The sequence below is a fragment of the Bos indicus x Bos taurus genome, chromosome 11, assembly GCF_003369695.1.
Source record: "Bos indicus x Bos taurus breed Angus x Brahman F1 hybrid chromosome 11, Bos_hybrid_MaternalHap_v2.0, whole genome shotgun sequence".
NCBI classification, from domain to species: Eukaryota; Metazoa; Chordata; class Mammalia; order Artiodactyla; family Bovidae; genus Bos; species Bos indicus x Bos taurus.
The window spans coordinates 58,166,194-58,188,049 of record NC_040086.1 but is presented as its reverse complement, the minus strand read 5'-3'; the positions used below and the strand labels follow the sequence as shown (position 1 = coordinate 58,188,049).

Here is a 21,856-nt window from a genome sequence, read left to right as displayed (position 1 = left end):
TATTAATATAAAATTATAAATATTTAGAAAGATATAAGTTCAAAAGTGGTCATCTTAAGTTTGTTTATTCCAAACATTTTGCAAAAGCCACTGGAATAAAACTATAACCCACATATATAGTAAATCAATATATAGTACTATGTACTAACTAAAACTACGCTGTAGGTGGATGTTTAATATGCTCACAATAGAGTAAATAAAACTGGCAGATTATAAACAGCTTGCTTTTATTAACTTTATGTTTGTTACAAAAATATACAAAAATTCTAGGAAAATAGTAAACCAAGTTATACATAGGTATTTTTCTTGTTGTTTGCCCTTATGTATTTTGTCATTTTGAACATAGACATAATAAGATGATATATTAATAAAAAGTCAATCAGAAAAATTATTACAAATGAGCTACATCAGATCTATATTATATAGTTTGACCTTTAAATAATGAAAGAAACTTACTAAATTTTCAAGACAAAAATTTATAGAGACTTTTCAAAGAAGAGAGCCAATTTTTGAAGGCAGAAAATAGTAGTAAAATTTGGGAATGCACTTATTTATTCTTGCAATAAACTTTTATGACATTCCTTTTCTATACAAAGTATGGAATAAGGCATTGCGATATAAGGTCAAACAGAAACAGTCATATGGTACCTTTGCATGGATATGGGAGATTCAAATAGAACTTGAAGATGTTAATCAAATCACAATTAAAAAGAACTGGTGGTGATGAAGAATTAAATCTTGTGGCTTGACAATATAAGAATTTTAACAATGGCTTCCTGAGGAGATGATGAGCTGGAATAAATTGAGTGAGTAGCATTCTAAGGCTGGCTTACACAGTAATGTTATCAAAGGATAGAACATGACCAGTAAGAGGAAAAGAAAAGGAAGTCAGTATAGAATGTAGAGGCTTCTTTGGTTGGAGATTTGAGAGCAAGAGGAGTATGGGTGAGAAGGATCTGTGAAGAAAGAATCAGATTATTCAGGGTTTTTAAGGTTATGCTAAGGGTCTTAGTTTTTATCCAAAAACAACAGGACTCCACTAAATTCTCTAAATAAAGGAGAACGGTATCATGATCAGCTCTTGTGTTGAAAGATTCACCTTATATGCAGTGTAAATACAGAGAATAAATCCAATGCAGCAAGAGTTAAGCCTGGGAGAGCTAAATAGGACAAAGGTGACAATAGTATAAAGATAGAGAAGAATGGATGGATTTGAGACATACTCCAAAAGTGATTTGTTTATGGGATGTGAGAGTGTGTACAGAGAGTCAAGGAAGATTCCTGATTCTGACTTACAGAAATGGATAGCTTCATTGACAAGACATGAACTGCCAGGAGGAAAATAGTCTTAGAAAGAAAGGCCGTGATTTGCTTTGGAAATGGCCTTAAGGTACTCTTGGATATTTGCATTGAGATGTCAAATAGGAAATTGGTATACATATGGAGAACTCAGGGAAGAGTTCAAGTAATAGAGAAGTAACATTTACTGTTAGTAAATAAATGATAATGCACGCTGTGTGTGTAAATGCTACAACTGAGAGAGAGGGAGGGAGAATATACAAGAGGAGGTGCAAGGTAAGACCCTTAAGGAAAACATACAATTCAAGTAGAGAAAGTTGAACTTATAAAGGATATGAAAAAGAAATATGTTGGAATGAAGAGGAAATAGTTTGACTATGGAATTCTGGAAAGGAAAACATTTAAAGAAGGAGGAAAAGACAGTTTTGAATATTACGGAGATGTCACAGTGAAGCAAAGAATTTTAAATAAGGGCATAGCATTTAGTGACAATGAAGTCAGGGGCAAATTTAGCAAGACCTCTTTTGATGGTTTAATAAGCTCTAATTACAGATTGTAGAAATTATGGGGTAGAATCTTATAACCAGAGTCTCTATTAAGGGGAAGACTAATATAGGACAGTAGTAGAAGAAAGTATCAGGTTAGGAGAAAATTCTATGTTGTTCACTCCTGAGTGGTAAGACCAACGCATGTTTAAAATGACCTAGGTTAGGAGTCAGCAAACTATAAAACCTGAACCAAATCCACCCACTGCTTGCTTTTGCAAATAAGGTTTTACTGGGACACAGATGTGTTCTTCTTCTACATATTTTCTATGGTTGCTTTCATGCTATAATGGCAAGGTTAGGTAGTTGTAACACACCATATAGTTCATAAAGTCTAAAATATTTACTATCTGGTCCTTTCCAGAAATATTTTGCCAATCTCTTATAGATCAAAGAAATAGTTTGGCTATATAAGGCAGTGAAATGTAAGATAACGGTAAGATAAAATAACTTAGAATGTCTGAGAGTATTGGTGGAAGAATTCATTCAGATATAGATGATATTATACCATGGGAAGTGGCACACTGATATAATTTCCTGTAGTTTGAAGGTAATTCTTCTCAAATTCTTTTAAAAACTAATAAATCTGCAAACTTTCAGGAATTATGAACAAGAATAAATTAACAAAACTAAAATGCAAAAAAAGTACAGCTAGAGAAATTTTATACATCATGAAGGAATTTTAAACCTTAAGGAAAAAGTACATCTAATACTTTAATGACTTTTATTCTGGATTATCAGAATATAGATCAAAGAAATTCATCTGCCTCATTTACAATTTCTAGTATAGTGGTCCACAGAGATTGAATGAACAACTACATGGCTAGAGAAGATGTTTAAGAAAATGTAATTATCACATAAATCATTATATATGCTACATTTTCAATGAAGTGGGTGTTTTCTAGGAAATCTATTTCAACATTGTGATTCAAGGACACTAAAAGGCAAAAAATATCCGGATAAAATTTAAACCATTTTGTCAATACTATGCCCAAAAAAGACACCACAAAGGCAGTTTATGATAAATATTTTGTAAATTTAAAGGAAAAGATCATGTCCATATTATTTTACCATTTCAGAAACAGAAAAAGATAAATAATAAATGTAACATCTGATAAAGAGAGTATAATTTTGAGTTCCCTTATTAAGAGATGTTTAAAAATTGCAGACAAAATAAAAGTAAACACAGTGAGGGCTGATCTAGGAAAAATATTGTGAAAAACAATCATAATATATTCCAGAAAGGCAAATATATTTTAACATTAAGAAATAAAAATATATAATTCATATAATCAATAACTAAAAGGTGGAAAAAATACAGGACTCACAAAAAGAGAAAAATGATGTTCTCAAATGTCATTAAGTAATACTTAATGTCCATTCTAATAAATGTGTATTTTATAAATGGAGCTTAAGGTGTAAAAATGTGATAAATAAAATTTTACCTAAAATAAAGTATGTTATCCACTATTGTAAACACAGCACTGAACCCAGTGTTAACAGACACAATGAAGGTATATAATACATTTTTGTTGAATAAATAAGTAAATGAATAAATAGAATGATAAAATGTATAAAAATACAGGAGGTAGTCTGTATTAAAATTAGAAACAGAAGAACTTTGTTACAGATAACCATAATCATGTAACATTATTCTATAAATTTAGGAAATACAATATAGAAATATAAGTCAGAGAAATGTAACTATTATAAAGATAACATGTTTTTTCTTTACAAAATTATTTTTGAACTAGAAATGTCAAAAAAATTAACAAATTAAGGATTTGGTCAAAATAAAATAATACTATATATATACATATATGTTTTTATACACATACTTAAATCATAATAAAAAGCAAGTCATCTTGTGTTTATTGAGAATATAAGAAATAAAAAACATAAATGGAGCTCTCTGCCATTTTTACTCCATAACATTTCTTTTTGACAGCTTTAGATATTTCAGTTATTTACAAATGAATTAATTGATCCACAAAATCTCAGTCAAAACAGTGTGTGTGTGTGTTCTAGAAAAAAAAAAGAAACAGAGAGACAAAGATGCAAAATTTTATTTAAAATGAAGGTATTGATGAATAAACAAAGCAAAAAATATATGTGGAATTTAGTATTAGAAATAAGGACACATTTATTAAAGAAATATTTAAAAACTATAAAAATATTATTTTGATATAAAATAGAGAATAAACCAATGGGAAAAGTATAGAAAACAAAAACTTGTGTGGAATATGAAAATTCTACGTTGAAATGGTAAAACACACTGAAAAAAATATAATTCTTTAGTGAAAAAATAAAAATTAGGTCCATGTTTCACATGATATACTAAAGGATATTTTAGCTATACTAAAGAAAAAATATAAAAATTAAATTATTGAGGGAGTGATCAAAACATAGCAAATGTTTCCTTGCAAGATGGAAAGGCCTTTCTAAAAATACAAGCAATGTACAAAAGATAACAAAAACTAGTATTACTGTCAATACCATGGACTATTTATATACCATATTTCAAAATAATAAATCCAATAACACAAAATGCACAGAAAAAAATAATTCTACAGCCTAAAGCCAAAAACATGTATATTAAACACCAGAAAACTGTCAACTTGTTGGAAAAAAAAGATAAATAATGCTGGCATATATGTGGGAAAAAAGCTCATGCAATTCATCTGGTAATACAAATAAGTACATATTTTTGAGAGTAATTTGGTCACATGAGCTAAGTTTAACATTTTCATTGTTTTGGCTATGTGCTTTATCTTCTAGGAATCTATCTAGATAATGAAGTCACTGAAGAAATATTAGTAACCCTAAAACAAAGCATCATGAAAGTTCAACTAAAAGGAAGGAGCAAATAGAATATGACATGTTATTAATGTGACTTCAAAAACTAGTATTTTAAAAAGTGACTCTATTCATCACAGAAAGTTAACTTTAAAGTAACAGTATGTATATAAATCTATACAACAGTTTTCAATGCTAAATTAATTTTATAAACACTTACATACACATATTTGTGTATATTATTAGATATAAATGTAGCAGAATCTCTGCATAGTGGTATTTTTTATCGTCTTTCTGCTTATTTTTATAACTAATCTCATATTTTCAACATTTTCTAAACAAAATATCCATTTATAATTAGAAAATAAAAAATAAAAATACTTCAGGTTAATCCACAAAATTATACTTGTTCATATTTCAGAATAGGATTATCTTTGTTCACTATCAATAGAATAGCAATAGTTGGACAACATTAATAAAAATGTATATTTATTTACACATTTGATCATTATATTGCAATAAACTTTCACTAAGAAATGAAATGAGAAAGAGAGTAGATGCTATCTTCTTTCTTGGCCAATCATCCTTGCCAATCTTCATGTTTTGGAGGAAACCTATGCACATTCTGAAGAAAGGTGTTATGCCAAAATTAAAGGGAAAATCGTTGGAATCTTGATTTAAAGTCATCAGTTATCCTCTAATCATTTGAAAAGGTACACTATGAGGAGATAGAAAGCTCAGATAATTATGAACTGCAAAAAGCTAGAATTTTATATCATCTTTCTTTTAAGTTTATAGATTAGAGTCTAAGCAGTAATTCTTCAAACAAAGAAAATCTGGTTAGAATACTGTGGACCATATTCCAGGATGATAAAACTGATTGACAATCTGGTGACTGTAGTGGGGAAAGAGATTGAGAAAGTAATTCAGGATTAATGCCTCTGTTGTCACTCTACACTCCAGGACAGAAATTACAGTGGGGACAGCTACCACTGAACTGACATTCTTAAATGCTATGTGAAAAATGAGATCCTTATTTGGCACAGGCCTAGTGCCAAAGACATGATGGGCAGCTGTACCATATGGAACTGTAGAGTCAAAGAAGTAATCAATATAGTCTGATTCAAAAGAGACTTATGATATTGTCAATTTAATCATGATGTCCTCAGAAAAAAACCAGTACACCAATAGTCTACTAAATTCTTACTTGATCTGTATAAGTAGAAGAATACTAGGTCCGGTGAACAGAAGTCTAATGTGAATCAACATATGTGTACATACAGCTATTTACCAAGGTGACGGTACTTTTGGGAAAGTGAAGTAAACAGACTTTTGGTAATTCCTGGGAATGTCAACTCCAAAGTGACACTAACCTGGAGATCCCAAACATCACTGTGGTCCTCCAGTCAAAGTAGGGGTCATGAAAGCAACGGATTTGTAGCTCAAGACATTTCAGAGTTGAATCAGTGGGTCTGCAACCCCATTATGTAGTTACTTCCCTCATTCTAGAATATATAACTGGAAGAAACATTCGTTAACTGGAAGAATCTCCAACTTGTAATAATTTCACCTTCTCAATCACAGAGAAAACAACTTATGGTCTTTTCTAGTAATGCTAGCATTTTTCTTTTGTCTGCAGGTTGCCAGTTTTTGCTAAGTGGTACCCTTTATTTTATAGCACACAATAATATTTCATGTGAAAACTTAAATGTTTTTCATTTTAAAATATATCATAAATCATGGGAAATATGTAACCATATATTTATGCAAAAATAAGAGCTCATACTTTATTCAACCAAAATAAAGACTTACTATTCACATCAAAGCACTAAACATGTATGTGTGTATATGTACATACATGTATACAACTAGAGAAATATAGGGTTCATAAAATCACATATTAACTTATTCAAAAGAAATACCCTACATATTATTTGAAGAGTCTCACTTGTCATCGATAAAAACTTTGGGGAAATTAAATTTACCTCTGTTATGAAAATGAATTGACGGGCAATAGCTGATTAGATTGAAAATTTATAAGTTGTTTCTATAATCCATTTCTTCTTTAGCTGCTGCTGCTTCTAAGTTGCTTCAGTCATGTCTGACTCTGTGCGACCCCATAGACGGAAGCCCACCAGGCTCCCCCGTCCCTGGGATTCTCCAGGCAAGAACACTGGAGTGGGTTGCCATTTCCTTCTCCAATGCATGAAAGTGAAAAGTGAAAGTGAAGTCGCTCAGTCGTTTCCGACTCTTAGCGACCCCATGGACTGTGGCCCATCAGGCTCCTCCATCCATGGGATTTTCCAGGCAAGAGTACTGGAGTTGGGGTGCCATTGCCTTCTCCATTACTAAAAAATGAATTGTGAATGCTGCTTTCTTTGAAAGGTGAAAAAACGTTCAGTCAAGAGAGTATTTAGAAATCCTGAGTATTATTTAAATATTAGCATGTTTGGTACCCAAACTAAATTACAGCTCAGACAAGGGACTGAAAATTCAGGTTTATTATTCACTTTATTAAAACCACACTTTATTAAACCACAACACTTGTTTCTACATAAGGCTATATTATAGCCATCATTATAATTAATAATAACAATGAAAATAATATAGCCACATTGTAGTTTAAATTTTTCAGTAGACAATAGGGCTTATGGCTAATAATCATTTATATTTACACTGAAAAATTTTTTATGGAATACTTCAGAGTGGTTTTCGAATAGAAGGTCATTAATCACTTCAACAAGTTAGTTGGAAAGTTATCATCCCAATTCAATAGATGGAAAAATTATATCACAGAAAGGTCAGATATATATTTGATTGTCCAATATTATAGAAGTAAACCAAATTTCTGAGACCTCTTTTTCACCCCTTTATCTAACTACTGAATCAATGTAATTTTGGTCCATGTTGTGGTTTGACCATCAACCTAAAGTATTTAAGCCTGACCTCTCTGCTATTACTTTTACAGAACTATAAACACAGAAGAAAATAACAATTTTTCATCTACAGCTACCATACCAAAAAAGAAAAACATAATTACTTTATATTTCTAGTATTTTCTTTTTTTAGTCTTATTAGGAATATTTAACAATGGTTGGCATTAATTTAAAATAATAAATATCCAATACTTAATAACAGTGAAATGCATCATGATCAAATTTATGCTGAAATAAACAAGCAATATTTTCAGGGCTTCATTTGCACGTAAATGTATTTAATAGGAGTCAGTTAAAGGAAACAAGAAATCAACTTTTAATAATTCCTAGCACAGCATATTAGATAGCCAACAGAAAACGAAAAAAGAAATGTTTCAGTAAACATGACTTAAGGGAAGAAGGAGAAATTGAAAAGCAAGCATATAATTTATATCCAAAGATGTTTTCTTGTTTATTTTAATAAAATCAGTATAATTTCAAAGATTTATCTGATGATGTTTAACTTTAAAAGAAGGCAGAAAACAGCAATTGTCATCTTTTCAAAAGAAAATATACAGTGAATATGAATTAAGCAAACTCCAGGAGATGGTGAAGGATCAGGAAACCTGGTGTGATGCAGTCCATGGGGTCGCAAAGAGTTGGACACACCTGGGCCACTGAACAACAATAAATTAATTAAGTACCATTGATTTTCCAAAATAAAACAATTTCAGGAATTTTCCCTCTTTGTCTGGAATCGTTTGGTGTGCCAAGATTAAGGTCTATATGGTTTTGCTCTAACTGTAAAAGTGACCTCAAAAATGGCATCAATTCGTAATGTTATATGTTTCTATTTTGGAATACATTTGGTTACTGAAAGTGAAAGTCACTCAGTTGTGTCTGACTCTTTACAACCCCATGGATTATATAGTCCAAGGAATTCTCCAGACCAGAATACTGGAGTGGGTAGCTGTTCCCTTCTCCAGGGGATCTTCCCAACCCAGGTCTTGAATCCCAGGTCTCCCACATTGCAGGCAGATTCTTTACCAGCTGAGCCACCAGGGAAGCCCTGCTTGGTTACCAATATTCTAAAAAAAGAGTGAGTTTTCTTAAACAAATTCATCTGTACTCATTTTAGTTTGTCTGTTTCAAATATTCAAATATATTGTAAAAAACTAATACAATTTTTAGTTTTTATAATTCAATGAAATTTGAAGATCCTAACCACTAAAATAGTAGGTAAAATGGTAATCATAAATTTGTTTAGGAAGTTTCATTTTGAAGCTATACTTTCTTTATCTTAAAATGCTCTTTTAAAATCAAAGTTTCAAACATGTTTACTGTACCTTACTTTTTATATACTAGAAGACTTAAAAAAAAAGAAAAGAAAACCAAAGAAATTACCCTAAGTTCAGTTTTTACATCTTTATCCCTAATTCTAAAGTCTGAGAATTCAATGAATATATAAATGACTGAGGCAAAGGAGAGATATGTTCTATGGATATCCAAAAATTCAGAAAACCATCATGATGCATTAAGGCAATGAGAAAAGAAACAAAATTATTTTGATGCCATTATATTTTTTTAATATCTCCTCCAAATAATTATTTTTGAGGCAATTCAGGTATACTGGACATGTTAGTAAAGAACAGGGCTCATTCAAAAGTATAATATAAATTAATCTACAATCTGTTTGCAATATACATTTCAGTATTTTAAAAATATATGTATGTGGGGCATATGGGTTTTTAATGTCATATGGTTGTTTAAAAGCAATTATACTTCAAAGTTATTTTTCTTTATGTTTAATAAGATTATGTATATAATATTAAAATATATTATTTTCATATACAAACAATAATGCTAAATGTCATAATCTTATTTAGTTATACACATGTTCATTATCTGATATCCAGGCATCAGTTTTGTTTAGCTTTTGCCTTTCGTCAAGCTTGTTCATAATTTTTGGAGATGGATTTTTTTCAGAATTTTTTACATTCTCACTCTTACTTAAACCTTTTATTAATATTTATTATTTTTGCCATCATTTCATTTTCAAACCTTACAAGTATTAAAATATGTAAGCTCTGTCTTAAAATCAAATATCTTACTTTTAAAGGACCTTAATTTCTCTTGGTGGTTTAACCATTACTTTTAAACTACTCAGGAATATAAATCATATCCTTTGTACATATCGAGCAGTTTCATGTATATTAAAGCAGTTTATTAAAAAGTCAATGATTCCGATATCGAGGAAATACTGTGCTTTTTATCAATCTTCATTAACTGTTAAAATTTTAATTGGCTTATGGAGTGCATGACAAAAATACCCTCACAATTTCTCTTTCATTTTAAGAATATTGAGATTTTATTAAGCTGACCCAATGAATAATGGTTCTTTTGGTACTATAAAAAGCACTTTTAATTTTTAAAACATATTCAACATCTCTTTTATGCTCTCCACTGATCAAAAGACAGAGTGATTTTTCAAAACTTTCAAAAGGGTATATCAGTGTCTGGTGATATATACTGGTGAGTGCCTGGTCTCATTTTGATTTAGTGATTCATGAAACTCTAGAGACATGCAAGTTCTGATGAGTCACCACGTACCCAATGCTAATATTTCTGAACAACTTCCAAAGCATAAAGCTATCTATAAATGTAATTCTTGAGAACTAGGATGATGAGATTTTGCTGAATATAGGAAAGTCACAAGAAGAAAAAGTCTGGAGTCATCTAATAAATACTTGGGTGTATGAAAAGCTATACATTCCTAAGACCAGAGTCAGACTTCTCAACTTGGATTCTTAAAGAGAAACCATTTACTAAAACCTTGTTCATGAGATGCTAATATAAACTAATTCTAGCAAAAAGAATTGAACCTTTTATTGTCAGCTTAAAAATCATTCCTAAATTAGCCATATCAGGCCTTCCTGGCAGCTGTCACTCTTCACCAGTACTATTTGCAGACTTTAATAAAAAACATATTCATGAATGAAATTTAGTTGGATCAAATTTAAAGAGTATATTTTTTAAAGTCATATTTAAATGCTTTCAAAATAACTGGTTACTTGGAAGAAATTAAAATACATATAAATTTGTGTGTGTGTGCTCACATGTATATATGCTCGCTTCAAGCATAAAGAAATTGTATGGCTGCTCACCTGAGCATGCCACTTTTTAGTTAACTCAAGATATTCTCTCTTTTCTCATTGATGATGATTACAAATAGCTCAGTTTTTCTTCCACATCCCATCTTGCTCTTGTAAGCCTGGGAATGATCACAGAGATTTTACAAAGTTGACTATTCTTAGGAATAATCTGAATTGAGATATACTCGACTAGGTGAATACACTCATTCAGTGATGGTTCACAGAGAAATGAAATGACTAGCCCAAAGTCACAGCAAAATTGATAGTGTATAGTTTAAATTCTGCTTTTTCAAAAAAGAACATTAGAATATCTGGACATAAGACACGTATAATTTTAGAGAGGATGAAACATTTATCTTAAGAAGTATTTTTCTAACAAATTCCAGTAATTATGACCCAAATTTTTGTTATTAGTATTTCACGTGTTCAGAATGGACAAGATATACTTTTTCTGTCTCTAAGCACATATACTTAATTACATAATACAAACACATACATACACGCACACACACAAGCATAAATAGACTCTTTAAATATACAAAGTATAGTTTCAATTGGAACTTTTTAATATGACACAGTAGTAGTCAGCCAACAAAATTAACTTTGTTTTCCATAGCTTCATGGAAAGGGTATTAAACTTAGTGATTCTGAGCCTGCTTCACTTAGAATCCTGTTTGAATATATTATGAATTTCAGCTCCTGGAAATTCATTCAATATACTTCAAAATATCAATTTCTACAGTGAAGAAAGAAGTTAATATGCCCTTTTAAATCAGTAGTTTGGACCTGACTTAATACATTCAATAAATATAAATTATTAGAAATGGTCTACACTACCCACTGCACAGCAGTGAAAGAAATAATATAAGCCCAAATGACAGTCAATACAGTTTTATTTTAAAGAGTATAACCAAAATATTAAATATTTGGAAAATATATACCTAATGTCATCTATATTGCCACTTTTCTAATGGCAGCACTGTTAGCATTATGGGATCATTAAACTTTATATTTCAATTACTTCTCCTTTAAAACATTCTAAAATGCAGGATCCCTCTAGAGACCACATTTATTCATGTTAAGGTTTTACTAATTTCAGCTATTTTAATTCAAAAGACAAACTCTCTAGGTTTATATTCACGATGATTAATTGTATAAAAGTTTTTACTATTTTCTGTTGATAAAACATATCTTGGAAGAACCAGGTATTCAAAATTTTGTTTTGTATAACCTGTAAGTAAAATTTTGGTATGTGGAATGAAGTAACTTTATAATTTTGTAATCTTTTTATGCAATAAAGCTATCCAAAGTTTCACAAGCTATTTTCAAAAGTAAGTATTTGCAATTTTCTCTGTCAAAGACACTAATCTTTAGACAAAGCTGTATCCTTTTGGTTTTAAGTTCCCTTCTTTGAACACATGTTGAGAACAAGTTGAATGATTCAGTGCAACCAAGCACACTGATCCACTCAAGGAATCAGAGTTTTGCCATGTATCTTTAATTATTCATTTCTATCTACTCTATTCTTTTATAGATAGAATAAATTTTAACTGTTTAAATTATTATAATATTCTTCAGATTCTTATCATGTAATGTGCACTTGGACCTTTAAAATTCATAAAGAACAGAACCAAAATTATTTAATTATTTACTTTATAGATCACATGCCATATATGTGTGGTGGGTCATAGATATTATTCTAAGGAGGAATGTTAATATTTTTATTTTCTTCTTAAAGAGAATAGACAAAATGAATATTTTAACCATATTTAGACCATGATAATCGATGGTAACATCAACTATGTAAGTAAAATTTTCAATTTAATGCAATTTTTTCAAGGCACTATCTTAGAAATTAGCATTAGTGCTAAGTTCTCTAGTTAAATATTTATGGCTTTATTAGGTAATTTAATGTTTGAATAACAAAGCCTACCTCAAAAAAATATACCATAAATGTTAAGGTTCTCTATTTTTCAAAGTTATTGATATGTGAGGTTTGTCAAAACACCACCAGACCTAAACTCAAGGTACATCCACTGTCCTAAAATGCCATAAACTTGGGCAAATCACATCTCTCTCTTGGCTTCATTTTGTAGAGTTTTCTCAACAAAAGAAATTTTACTCTGGGTTGATATAGAAGTACATTGAAAATTATTGTTTTCATAACACTTTCTAAGAATCTACTTTTCCTCAGTTCTTATTTCCATCTGTAACTATAATAAACTGGGCAAGGAGGAGTGGCAGTTGCTCTGTTTGTTTCTGTGTATTTGTGTTTCAAAATAAATTAATATTCATTTCAATGTAGCTTTGTTGAACCCCATACACTCAAAAGTGCAGTTAATGATCTCAGATGTATAGCTTACCATTTTCTACTTTAAGAGCTTGATCTATTTCAGTAGGGCTACCATTTCAATTGAACATCTTCATTACAATGTTTAGTTAAATTTTTCATTACTTACTGCTGTAACACCACACCCATCCCCAACAATGTCACCGCGATTTCATGACCATAAACACAACTCTACGGAACATATATAATATCAAAATGCATTTTAAAACACGTTTCTACGGAGTGAAATATGTTTTTATTTCGTTTCAATCATGGTAATGCCTGTGGTCTTTAAAGGATGGTCTCTGGGATTTAAGACCTCTGGAAAAGTTTTAGAACTACTGTTTTGAAATGCTAGCTCTTTAAGAATCTTTCCTGGTGATTCTTTTAAATAAAAATCACCATGCTAATACAAACTCAAAGAGAAAATGAAAGAATGGAACTGGATTTAAATTTTCTTTTTACATTACTAGCTTTTAGGAGGATCTCAAAATACAAGCCAAATCTAGAATAAAACAGAATGAACTTTCTTTACTAATATTCACAAATATTGTATAAATACTACCTTGCAATAAAAACATCAAGACTTGCTAGATTTTTATATAAAATGTTGTATTCTCTTTAATTTTTAAGGACAATTTCTTGTACAGGTTTCTCTTAGGGATTTATTATCAGGGATTACTTTTCTTATTTACAATCATATGTAAGAGGAGAAAATAAACTTTGTGAAGAATAGCTCAATATTTCAAATTACACTGAGTTGGAGATAATTTCAAACTCAGTACTTTGTCTGAAAACATTTTCATTAGCTCTTAAGTTGGGTTGTGGAAAGATTTGGAATATGTATCATAAAAGAGCAAATTATATTTTTCACACTCATGCTGCTGCTGCTAAGTCACTTCATAACTGGTAGTAAAAAGGGCAAAGTCTTCAAATGCTTGTTAAAACTTTCTTTTGAGAAAGTAATCATGTAAAATTGGATATTAAGATGACACAGAGCCAGAACTTTACCTCTCTTTACTAATTTATTCTAGTAACAAGGCTTTGGCAGTCTCACAATCTTTGTACTTATTAATTAATTTTACCAAATAAAGAATAATTGGCATCCACCATTACTTATTAACAAGTTGGAAATTTGTGACTATTTTTCTTCTCTAAATACATTCCTATCTGTGATCTTTAAAATACACTGACTCCAAACTTATTCTCATGAAAATAGTATAACACGAAACACCTTCATTTGAGATGATTGTTACAGAAAGGGAAAATTCTCAGAACCCAAATCTCCTCTTTTTATTTATAAATATTTGCATCACTTAGTTTTGGATTAGTGTAACAAGAATCTACATTATGTCTTTGGGGGTGACAACAACACTGACAAACAGTCTCTGTTATGCTTGTCATCATGTTATTGCTAAATCACCCACAATATCATGACCTGATTTTAGTTACCAGGGAAAAGCTAAAACGTGGAATTTAAGTTTCATTCTGATTACATACATATAGCCAGCACTTAAAAAACCTTTGAAAATGATCTATGTCCAGTAATTAAAAAAAAAAAAGAAAGGAAAGGAGGAAGTAAGGAAGAAAAGAAAGGAAGGAAAGGAGAAAGGAGGGAAGAAAGGCAGGAAGGAAGGAAAGAAGGGAAAAAAGACATCTTTTAATGCCTTAATACAATTACACAATAGGCCTGACATTCTCTATGCTGGTATAATAAACAAGTGGCAAGTAACATAGAAACAGTTATCCCTGTGAGATCCCTGTTGCATGCTTTAATTAAAAGTAAAAAATATACAACAAAATCAACCCTTGGGTAAATTGCTCTTTGGTTTAAATCTTCATTACCTCCTGGAATTTTGGTAAAATCACTTTGTTTTTAAATTAAGCCAGCCCCTCCTTTACTAGATTACAAAGTCAAACAACAAAAACCAGACATAAATTTTAGGATGAAAAGAGTTTTGTTTGTGTGTATGTGTGTCTGTAAGTCCAACCCCTATACACAACCTGTTTAAAAAAAAAAAAAAAAAAAACAGATGCTTTAACATAGTGCTTTATTCCGACTTAATCTCATCCTTGAATGAACTTCCTTCAAGTTTCAACCATTTAAGGAAAAAGAAAAAGAGCAGTCAATTTCCTCGTGGTTGTAATTTAATTAAGTAACCTTGCACACTGAGCAAAACCCAAAAGCAAAAGGGTCATTAATCTTTCTAGCGATTAGAGACACCTCTAGAGCTTCAAACATTTACCTCTCCTTCCCCGCAGTGGAAATGCTTTTAGGAGGATCATGGTTCATACCTCACATTCCCTGGAGCCAGAGATGGTATATGTGCAGGGCCCAGATCCATTAACCGATATATCCATGGTCTCAGAGTTCGTAGGCTTGTAGTCCACATAATACTCCTGTAAAGGGGAATTCATTTGTCTCTCAGACTCTCTGGTCTTTTTCCGCCGCCTCTTCATAAGAGAGTGTTGCTGAAGTTGTTTCATGCTGGCTGGGTAGCGTTTCCAAGACACATAGATTACCAAGAGGATCATAGCCACTGAAAGAAAGAGAGCCACGCTCCCTGCAATAATTTTGTGGAATGAAACATGCTCATACTCTTGCTCTGTGCCAGGAATCTGAAACCCCGGGGAAGGGCTTGGTGTTTCAAGGGTGGACCGGCTAGGGTCAGATTTCAAGGTTGTAGGTTTAGGGATAATCAGAGGCTTCTGGGGAGTTTGGGGTACCACGTGTGATTTTTCTGTGTTGACCACTTGGACTTCAGAGCAGATATTATATGTTTCCACTGCATCACTAACCTTTTCACCTTGCATGTGCTTAGGTCCTGCACATATCATGGTGCTTTCCTTATTTCCTTTGAAATTCTTAAGCCAATAAAATAGAGGACAAATGCTCCGACTGCATTCCCACATATTCCCAGACAAAGTGATGGATATTAATGATATCCATGCATTGACAGTTTCCTGTGAGATGTTGGTAAGCTTGTTGGAATCCAAATTCAATTTTTGCAAATTGGGCAAACATTTAAATGTGCCTGGCTCAATTCCTTGGATATCATTCCCTGATAAATCCAAGTTGTGTAAGGAACTCCAGGTCCATGTCAAGCCTTGGCTAATGGAGCGAATTCTGTTCCATTGTAAGTAAATTGAACGGAGGTTGAAGAGACGTGGAAAATGAGCAAAGTTGATCTTGGAAAACTGATTGTGCTCCAAGTGGAGCTCTTTTAACTTCAAAAGGCCAGCAAAAGCATTTCGCGACAAGCTTCGAAGACGATTATAGCCCAAATCCAAAAAGTCAAGATTTCGACAGTCTTGAAAAACTCTGATTGGTACAGTCTTTAATGAGTTAGATCTCAAGTGCAAAATGATAAGTTTCCGAAGGCCTTTAAATTGTTCAGATTGCAATGACTGAAGCTTATTGTAGGAGAGGTCCAGACTGCGCAGATTGGGAACCGGGTGAAATGTTTTATTGTGCAGATAGGTAATTTTGTTGGAGCTTAGAATTAATTCTTTCAGTCTACGGATGCCTTGAAATGCATCTTCATCCACTGAGCTAATGTAATTATGGTCAAGATAAAGCCATATAAGCTGGTTAAGGCTGGCAAACTGATTGGATTTGAGTTTCTGAATGCTGTTGAACCTTAATGATAAGCCTTGTGACCCTCCAGAAATGTTCTCAGGAATATCTGCAAAAGCATGAGACTCACAGTACACAATTTTGCCATCACATCTGCAGTTCTTTGGGCAAGCTCTCTGAGCCCCCGTGAGCATAACAAGCAGCAGTGTAGGAAGTAGCACTAGCACCACACGCATGCCTCTCAGCTGCGTAATTAAATGGAAACCTACAATATTAAAAAGAAGACAAATGCACATTGTAAAGCTATTAATGTAAATCACTACCAGCTTACCAATATCAGGGGCATCTCATCTAGTGTAGTAATGGAACAGTTGATTTAAGAACAATGTATTTGACACTTAAAGCCTTATTTTCTTCAGTATTGCATGCTTACTATTTAGGTTTCATTCTTTCTTCCTTGATTTCCAAATTGCCACAGTGTCATAGAACTAAGAACAGCTTCCTGAGTTTCAGGAGTTCATATGCACATCAACACTGGAAAACATCCATCCTATCTTATCACATAATGACAACATTTAATGACATCTACGTTTGGCTAGTCACTCTGTTAAACACCAATACCAAAAGGAAGAATATTAAGTCTTCTGGTAATGGGAAAAATGTGACTTACTAAACCCTATATTTGAACATATTTCATAGTTGAGCAAAGAGGCTGTGTTTTGGCAAAGGAGCTTCGGTAAATTGTCAAGGTAACCCAAGTTTGCCCAGCTTGAAATTGCATCCCTATTGCATAATGAGGTAACCATATAGGAGCTCTGACTGGGACCAGTATACACAACCAATGAAGTGTGGTATGCAGACTAGTAACAGTGGGGAGTACTGTCAATGTATTAATAAGCATATAAGCTCTCAACATTCAGGAAGAGATTCCTACTAAGGTTCTCCTACCCAGTGATCACCAGCTGAGAGTCCTAACTACTGATAGCACAGAATGCTCCAAAGTTATGATTATCAAATTTCTATTAAATATTTGCACAAAATACAAAATAATCTTGTGAAGTACTTGTTGTTTTTATTATATGCTTAACACAGATGCTTTTCCAAAAGAGAGAACAGCAGACTACTAACCTCTCCCATCCCAAACTGCTCAAATTTCTCACTGACTTTTTTTCTCCCCTACCTTCATTAACTTCAGAAAATCTGCAAAGTTGCAATCTATTGGCACTGATGCTGCATTTCCAAGTCATAGCATGTTAAGGGACTTCTTTCCTCTGTCAACAGTAGATTTATTATTTTTTAGTGGTGAGAAAAAAAAGTACCTTGTGCTGCAGTATTAATCTTAAATATTCATGTTTTTAAACTACAGGCAATCAGCCAAATTCTTAATTTAAGAAAAGAAACTCTTTTACTCAACGAATTAATTTATTTTTTTTAATCTGAAACCCCATCTTGCTCTCTGCCCTCTTGCCAGCTACAGACTCATTGAAATACATTCCAGCTCTCCCAGACAGGAGAAAGGGGTGGGGGGGCAGGGGAAGCCAGCCACACTTGAAAAAATAAGACTGGCAAATGACTGCTGGATATTTGGAAGCTGTGTTGAGTATTCATCCTCAAAGATAAAACAAGCCCTTGTGCGACCTCTGATAAAGTAATGACCCCACCCCTACACACACGCAGTAAAGTGTTGACAATCTTCCTGACAGCAACCAGAAATACAAGCGTGGTTAATATTATCAAGAAATAGAAGCAAATATATCATTTATCTCATGCTCAATTCCCAAGCAAGGATATGCATACGGAAGAAACAGTCATAAAGATATTTCTCCAGAGTCTGTTTAAGTCCGTGTTATGCATTTACAGTTTAAAAAAATAAAGGAAAATGATCTAAAAATATAATAGCAACTATAGTGAGTCAACTGGCAAACTCCAAGGCTGCCGCTTTTTGCCTGTTTTGATGTTTTTTATCAGCTAATGCCACGACTGAGAATAGGAAGCCAAGAGGATCAGCTTTGCTAAGAAGGAAGCAACGAAAGTTCACTTACCCATCCTTTGTCATCCAAAACGGATCCCCCCTCTCTCAGCGTTCTTCTTATTTGGTCTCTCGTGCTGAAACCACCACCACCTTCATGACACAGTGCGGCTGTCATTCACACAATTCTGATCCCGCATGTGAGCTAGTAGCCCCACACAAACTTCCCCGGAGAGGACAGACAAAAATATATATATATATGTACATGAAAAAAAATTCAGCATGGGGTGGGATGGGGGGCAGGGAGGTGGAAGCAGTAGGGGGGTGGGGGAGGGCCTCTAGGCTCTGAGCATCATTGTGTAATTCACCAGAGATCCATCAGCAGTAATTGGCAATCTGTGCAAAAGAGCTACAGCCCATCTCGAAGGTAACCAACTTCTCTGTAAAAAGAGAGGAGGAAAAAAAAAAAAAAAGAAAATCTTCAGAATACCTGGCATTCCTTATTGTGCTGGCTTTTGCCATTCCCAGATAAAGCAATTCATCCTCTGGATTTTCAGTTCTTCCAGCAAGTAGGCCTCCTGTGCTGTATGAGACCCCAGTTTAAAAGCTATGCAGGCTAGGTTTATCCATTTAGCTGGTCAGGTTTAAAGTGTTTTGTAGCTGTGCTGAGAGGCAGCCCTTGTCTAATTCAGAAGGCTTTCCAGAGACTGATGATGCTCAGAGCTTGTTGGTGCTAATGCTTGAGTTTGTGATACACTGAGTGCCCTCCGCTGGAGAAAACAGATTGCACATTAAAGACGGGAACAAGTGAGCCTGTCAGTGGTGTGCAGCCTTCCCTCTCTCAGAAAGGGAAATTAAAGGCACAGGATCACTTTTTTTTTCCCCTCTGATAATATATATTATGAAAGGTTTATGCCAAAGAGCTTTATTCAGTGATATCAAATATTAAGTAAAATACTGCCTCTGTAAATATTAAACAATTAGTAGTTTTTAGTTACTTTGACCTGATATTTTTCCTGTATGCATCACAGGGGATATATATTTTTTAACAGTAGAAATAATTTATTTTTTTATTTTTGTTGATGTTGGTTTGTTTTAAATACACATCTTTTTTGAGCAAAACACAAAAAGAAATAGTCTCTTTTTAGCTGAATTACATTTATTTTTATTCAATAACTTCATTCAGACTGTTGTTCATTATCCATATATCCATCACTTTCTTGATTGTTCATATGGACAAAGAGTTCAACAGAAAAAACAGCCTAAACTGAATCTCATCAGCCATATATGCAGAATTCTAATGCATAAGGCCTGAAATTAATAGAGACTTTTCCCTTAAGAATCATTCATACTCAAGGAAAACTATCACTTTCAAAGATAGTTACATTAAAAAAATTAGACCTAACTTTTAAATTTCCAATTTTTGATAATAAAATATATTCTTAATTTTGCACGTTTATTAAAGGGGCTAGATCATTACTTTCAAAAGTGTAAATTTTTAGCCTTAAAACAGTCTTTTTTAAAAACTATATTACCAAATGTGCAGATAGCTAAGAGAGACTAAATTTTAGAAAAGAGAAGAATTCCAGCTTGACATTGTTACTGCAATCACTTTTTTTTTAAACTTATCTATATCTATAATGCAAGTTTCCCTAAGAATCAGTTATAATGGACAATGCCAGAAAAACTAAACCATGTGAGATCATTGGTGTAGTTCTCTAAAATTTGCAGAATATTCTCAGAATTATGGGGATAAATGATATAATACCTGAAATATGTATTTTTTAAACTACACACTTTCCTTAACTTATACTAAACTTTGAAAAAAAAAATAGTGTAACTCATCATTTCCATTTTGTTTCTATTCTTGTTTATTCCAAAATCTTATGGCAGATAATAATTTTAGGAAGAATCTAGAATATTGACCCAACACAAAATAGAGACTGCTAGATAACATTGCTAAATTAATTTAGCAGGTATGAGAGGTTTAAATGAATTTTACATAAGTATCTAGAATTGCTATAGATCATTGAAAATGGATAGCTTTAGAAATAGTCTTTGATTTTAAGTTGTTTGCCAAAATATTAGTAAGGGATGCTTATTATATGAATAGTATATATTATTTAATTCAGATTTATGAGCAAGGAATATCAGGCCATTGCCTAATTACAAAGATTTCTTAAGGAACAAATAAATCCTTTTTTCATTAATTAAAACTTAAATTCCTATTTTAAAAAGGTATACCTTTGGTTTAAGGCTTAATACTTATTAAAATGCAAATGAACACTGAAAGGGAGATTAATAAAAATTATATATGTTTCTAAGAAAATCAACATAGATGATGCACATATAATTTGTGTGGTTTACATAGGAATCCAAATTTCACCTAAATACTCAATGATAGAGGATTAGTTCAGAAAAGTTAACACATTCATGAATTAGAACACATGCTGCCATTGAAATTGAAACAGTTTGTATTTGCTAAGAGGAAATGATGACCACAATGTATGAAATAAAAAGAGGAGGGGCAGAGACCACAAGCACTGGAGGATAATGTTAGGGATTTTATTTCTGTACCCATTTTTTATTTGCATAGGCACAAAATAAAGCAGATTTTCCTGGGAAACTAATTTTTTACTTTGTTTTATTGTTTATGATTTTTCATCTATTTGTATTTTCTGTTTTTTTAATATAATGAATATGTTTTACCTGAGATGTGTATATATGTGTATGTGTGTATAAATTTTTCTTTGTTTGAATGAAAGATATGAGAACAGTTTTGATAGTAGACCAGAAAAAATCTCACGATGTTACCCACATTTATGATGTAATAATCAACCAAAATGTAAGTTTTGTTTGAAGTACTAAGATGTGTATTTTCCAAAGGAGATACTAGACCATAGGCAGAATTTATAAACAATGTCATCAGATTCAGTTACAGTTCTCTTGAACACACTGTGAGGACATTAAAGGGCAGAGAGAGATGAGAGTAAAGAAAGGATATTACATAGAAGATTTCTTTGGAAAGAGCTTCTCTGTATTACCACCTCTACATGTTCACAAGACACAAAAACATACACACACACACACACATACAAACACACATCCCTCACCCAAAAGAAGGTGGGAGGGCTGTCAGTTGCCCTCAGCTTTACTGTAGGGCAAGAGACTTCTCCAGGCTATTTGGAGAGCTTGATATGTCTTTCTCTCAGTGAATCCAGCACTATAAAATGGAATCTCACTCTGGTCTGAGAAATCCAGAAGATAAGAAACG

General features: G+C 32.4%; 1 protein-coding gene across 2 annotated transcripts in view; it reads right to left on the bottom strand.

The window, feature by feature from the left end:
* Positions 1-19,357, bottom strand: part of LRRTM4 (leucine rich repeat transmembrane neuronal 4) — a 998,210-nt gene extending 978,853 nt beyond the window's left edge. The window contains exons 1-3 of one of the 2 annotated variants that reach the window (XM_027555579.1): positions 19,073-19,357; positions 18,656-18,805; positions 15,332-16,878 (exon numbers count right to left, since the gene is read on the bottom strand). In XM_027555579.1, the coding sequence (XP_027411380.1) occupies positions 15,332-16,878; positions 18,656-18,659 (1,551 nt within the window). In that variant the 5' untranslated portion in view covers positions 18,660-18,805; positions 19,073-19,357. Of the gene's footprint in view, positions 1-10,110; positions 16,879-18,655 lie in introns of those variants that run through there. The other variant, XM_027555580.1, reaches the window with a different exon arrangement.
* Between the last annotated feature and the right edge of the window lie 2,499 nt (positions 19,358-21,856).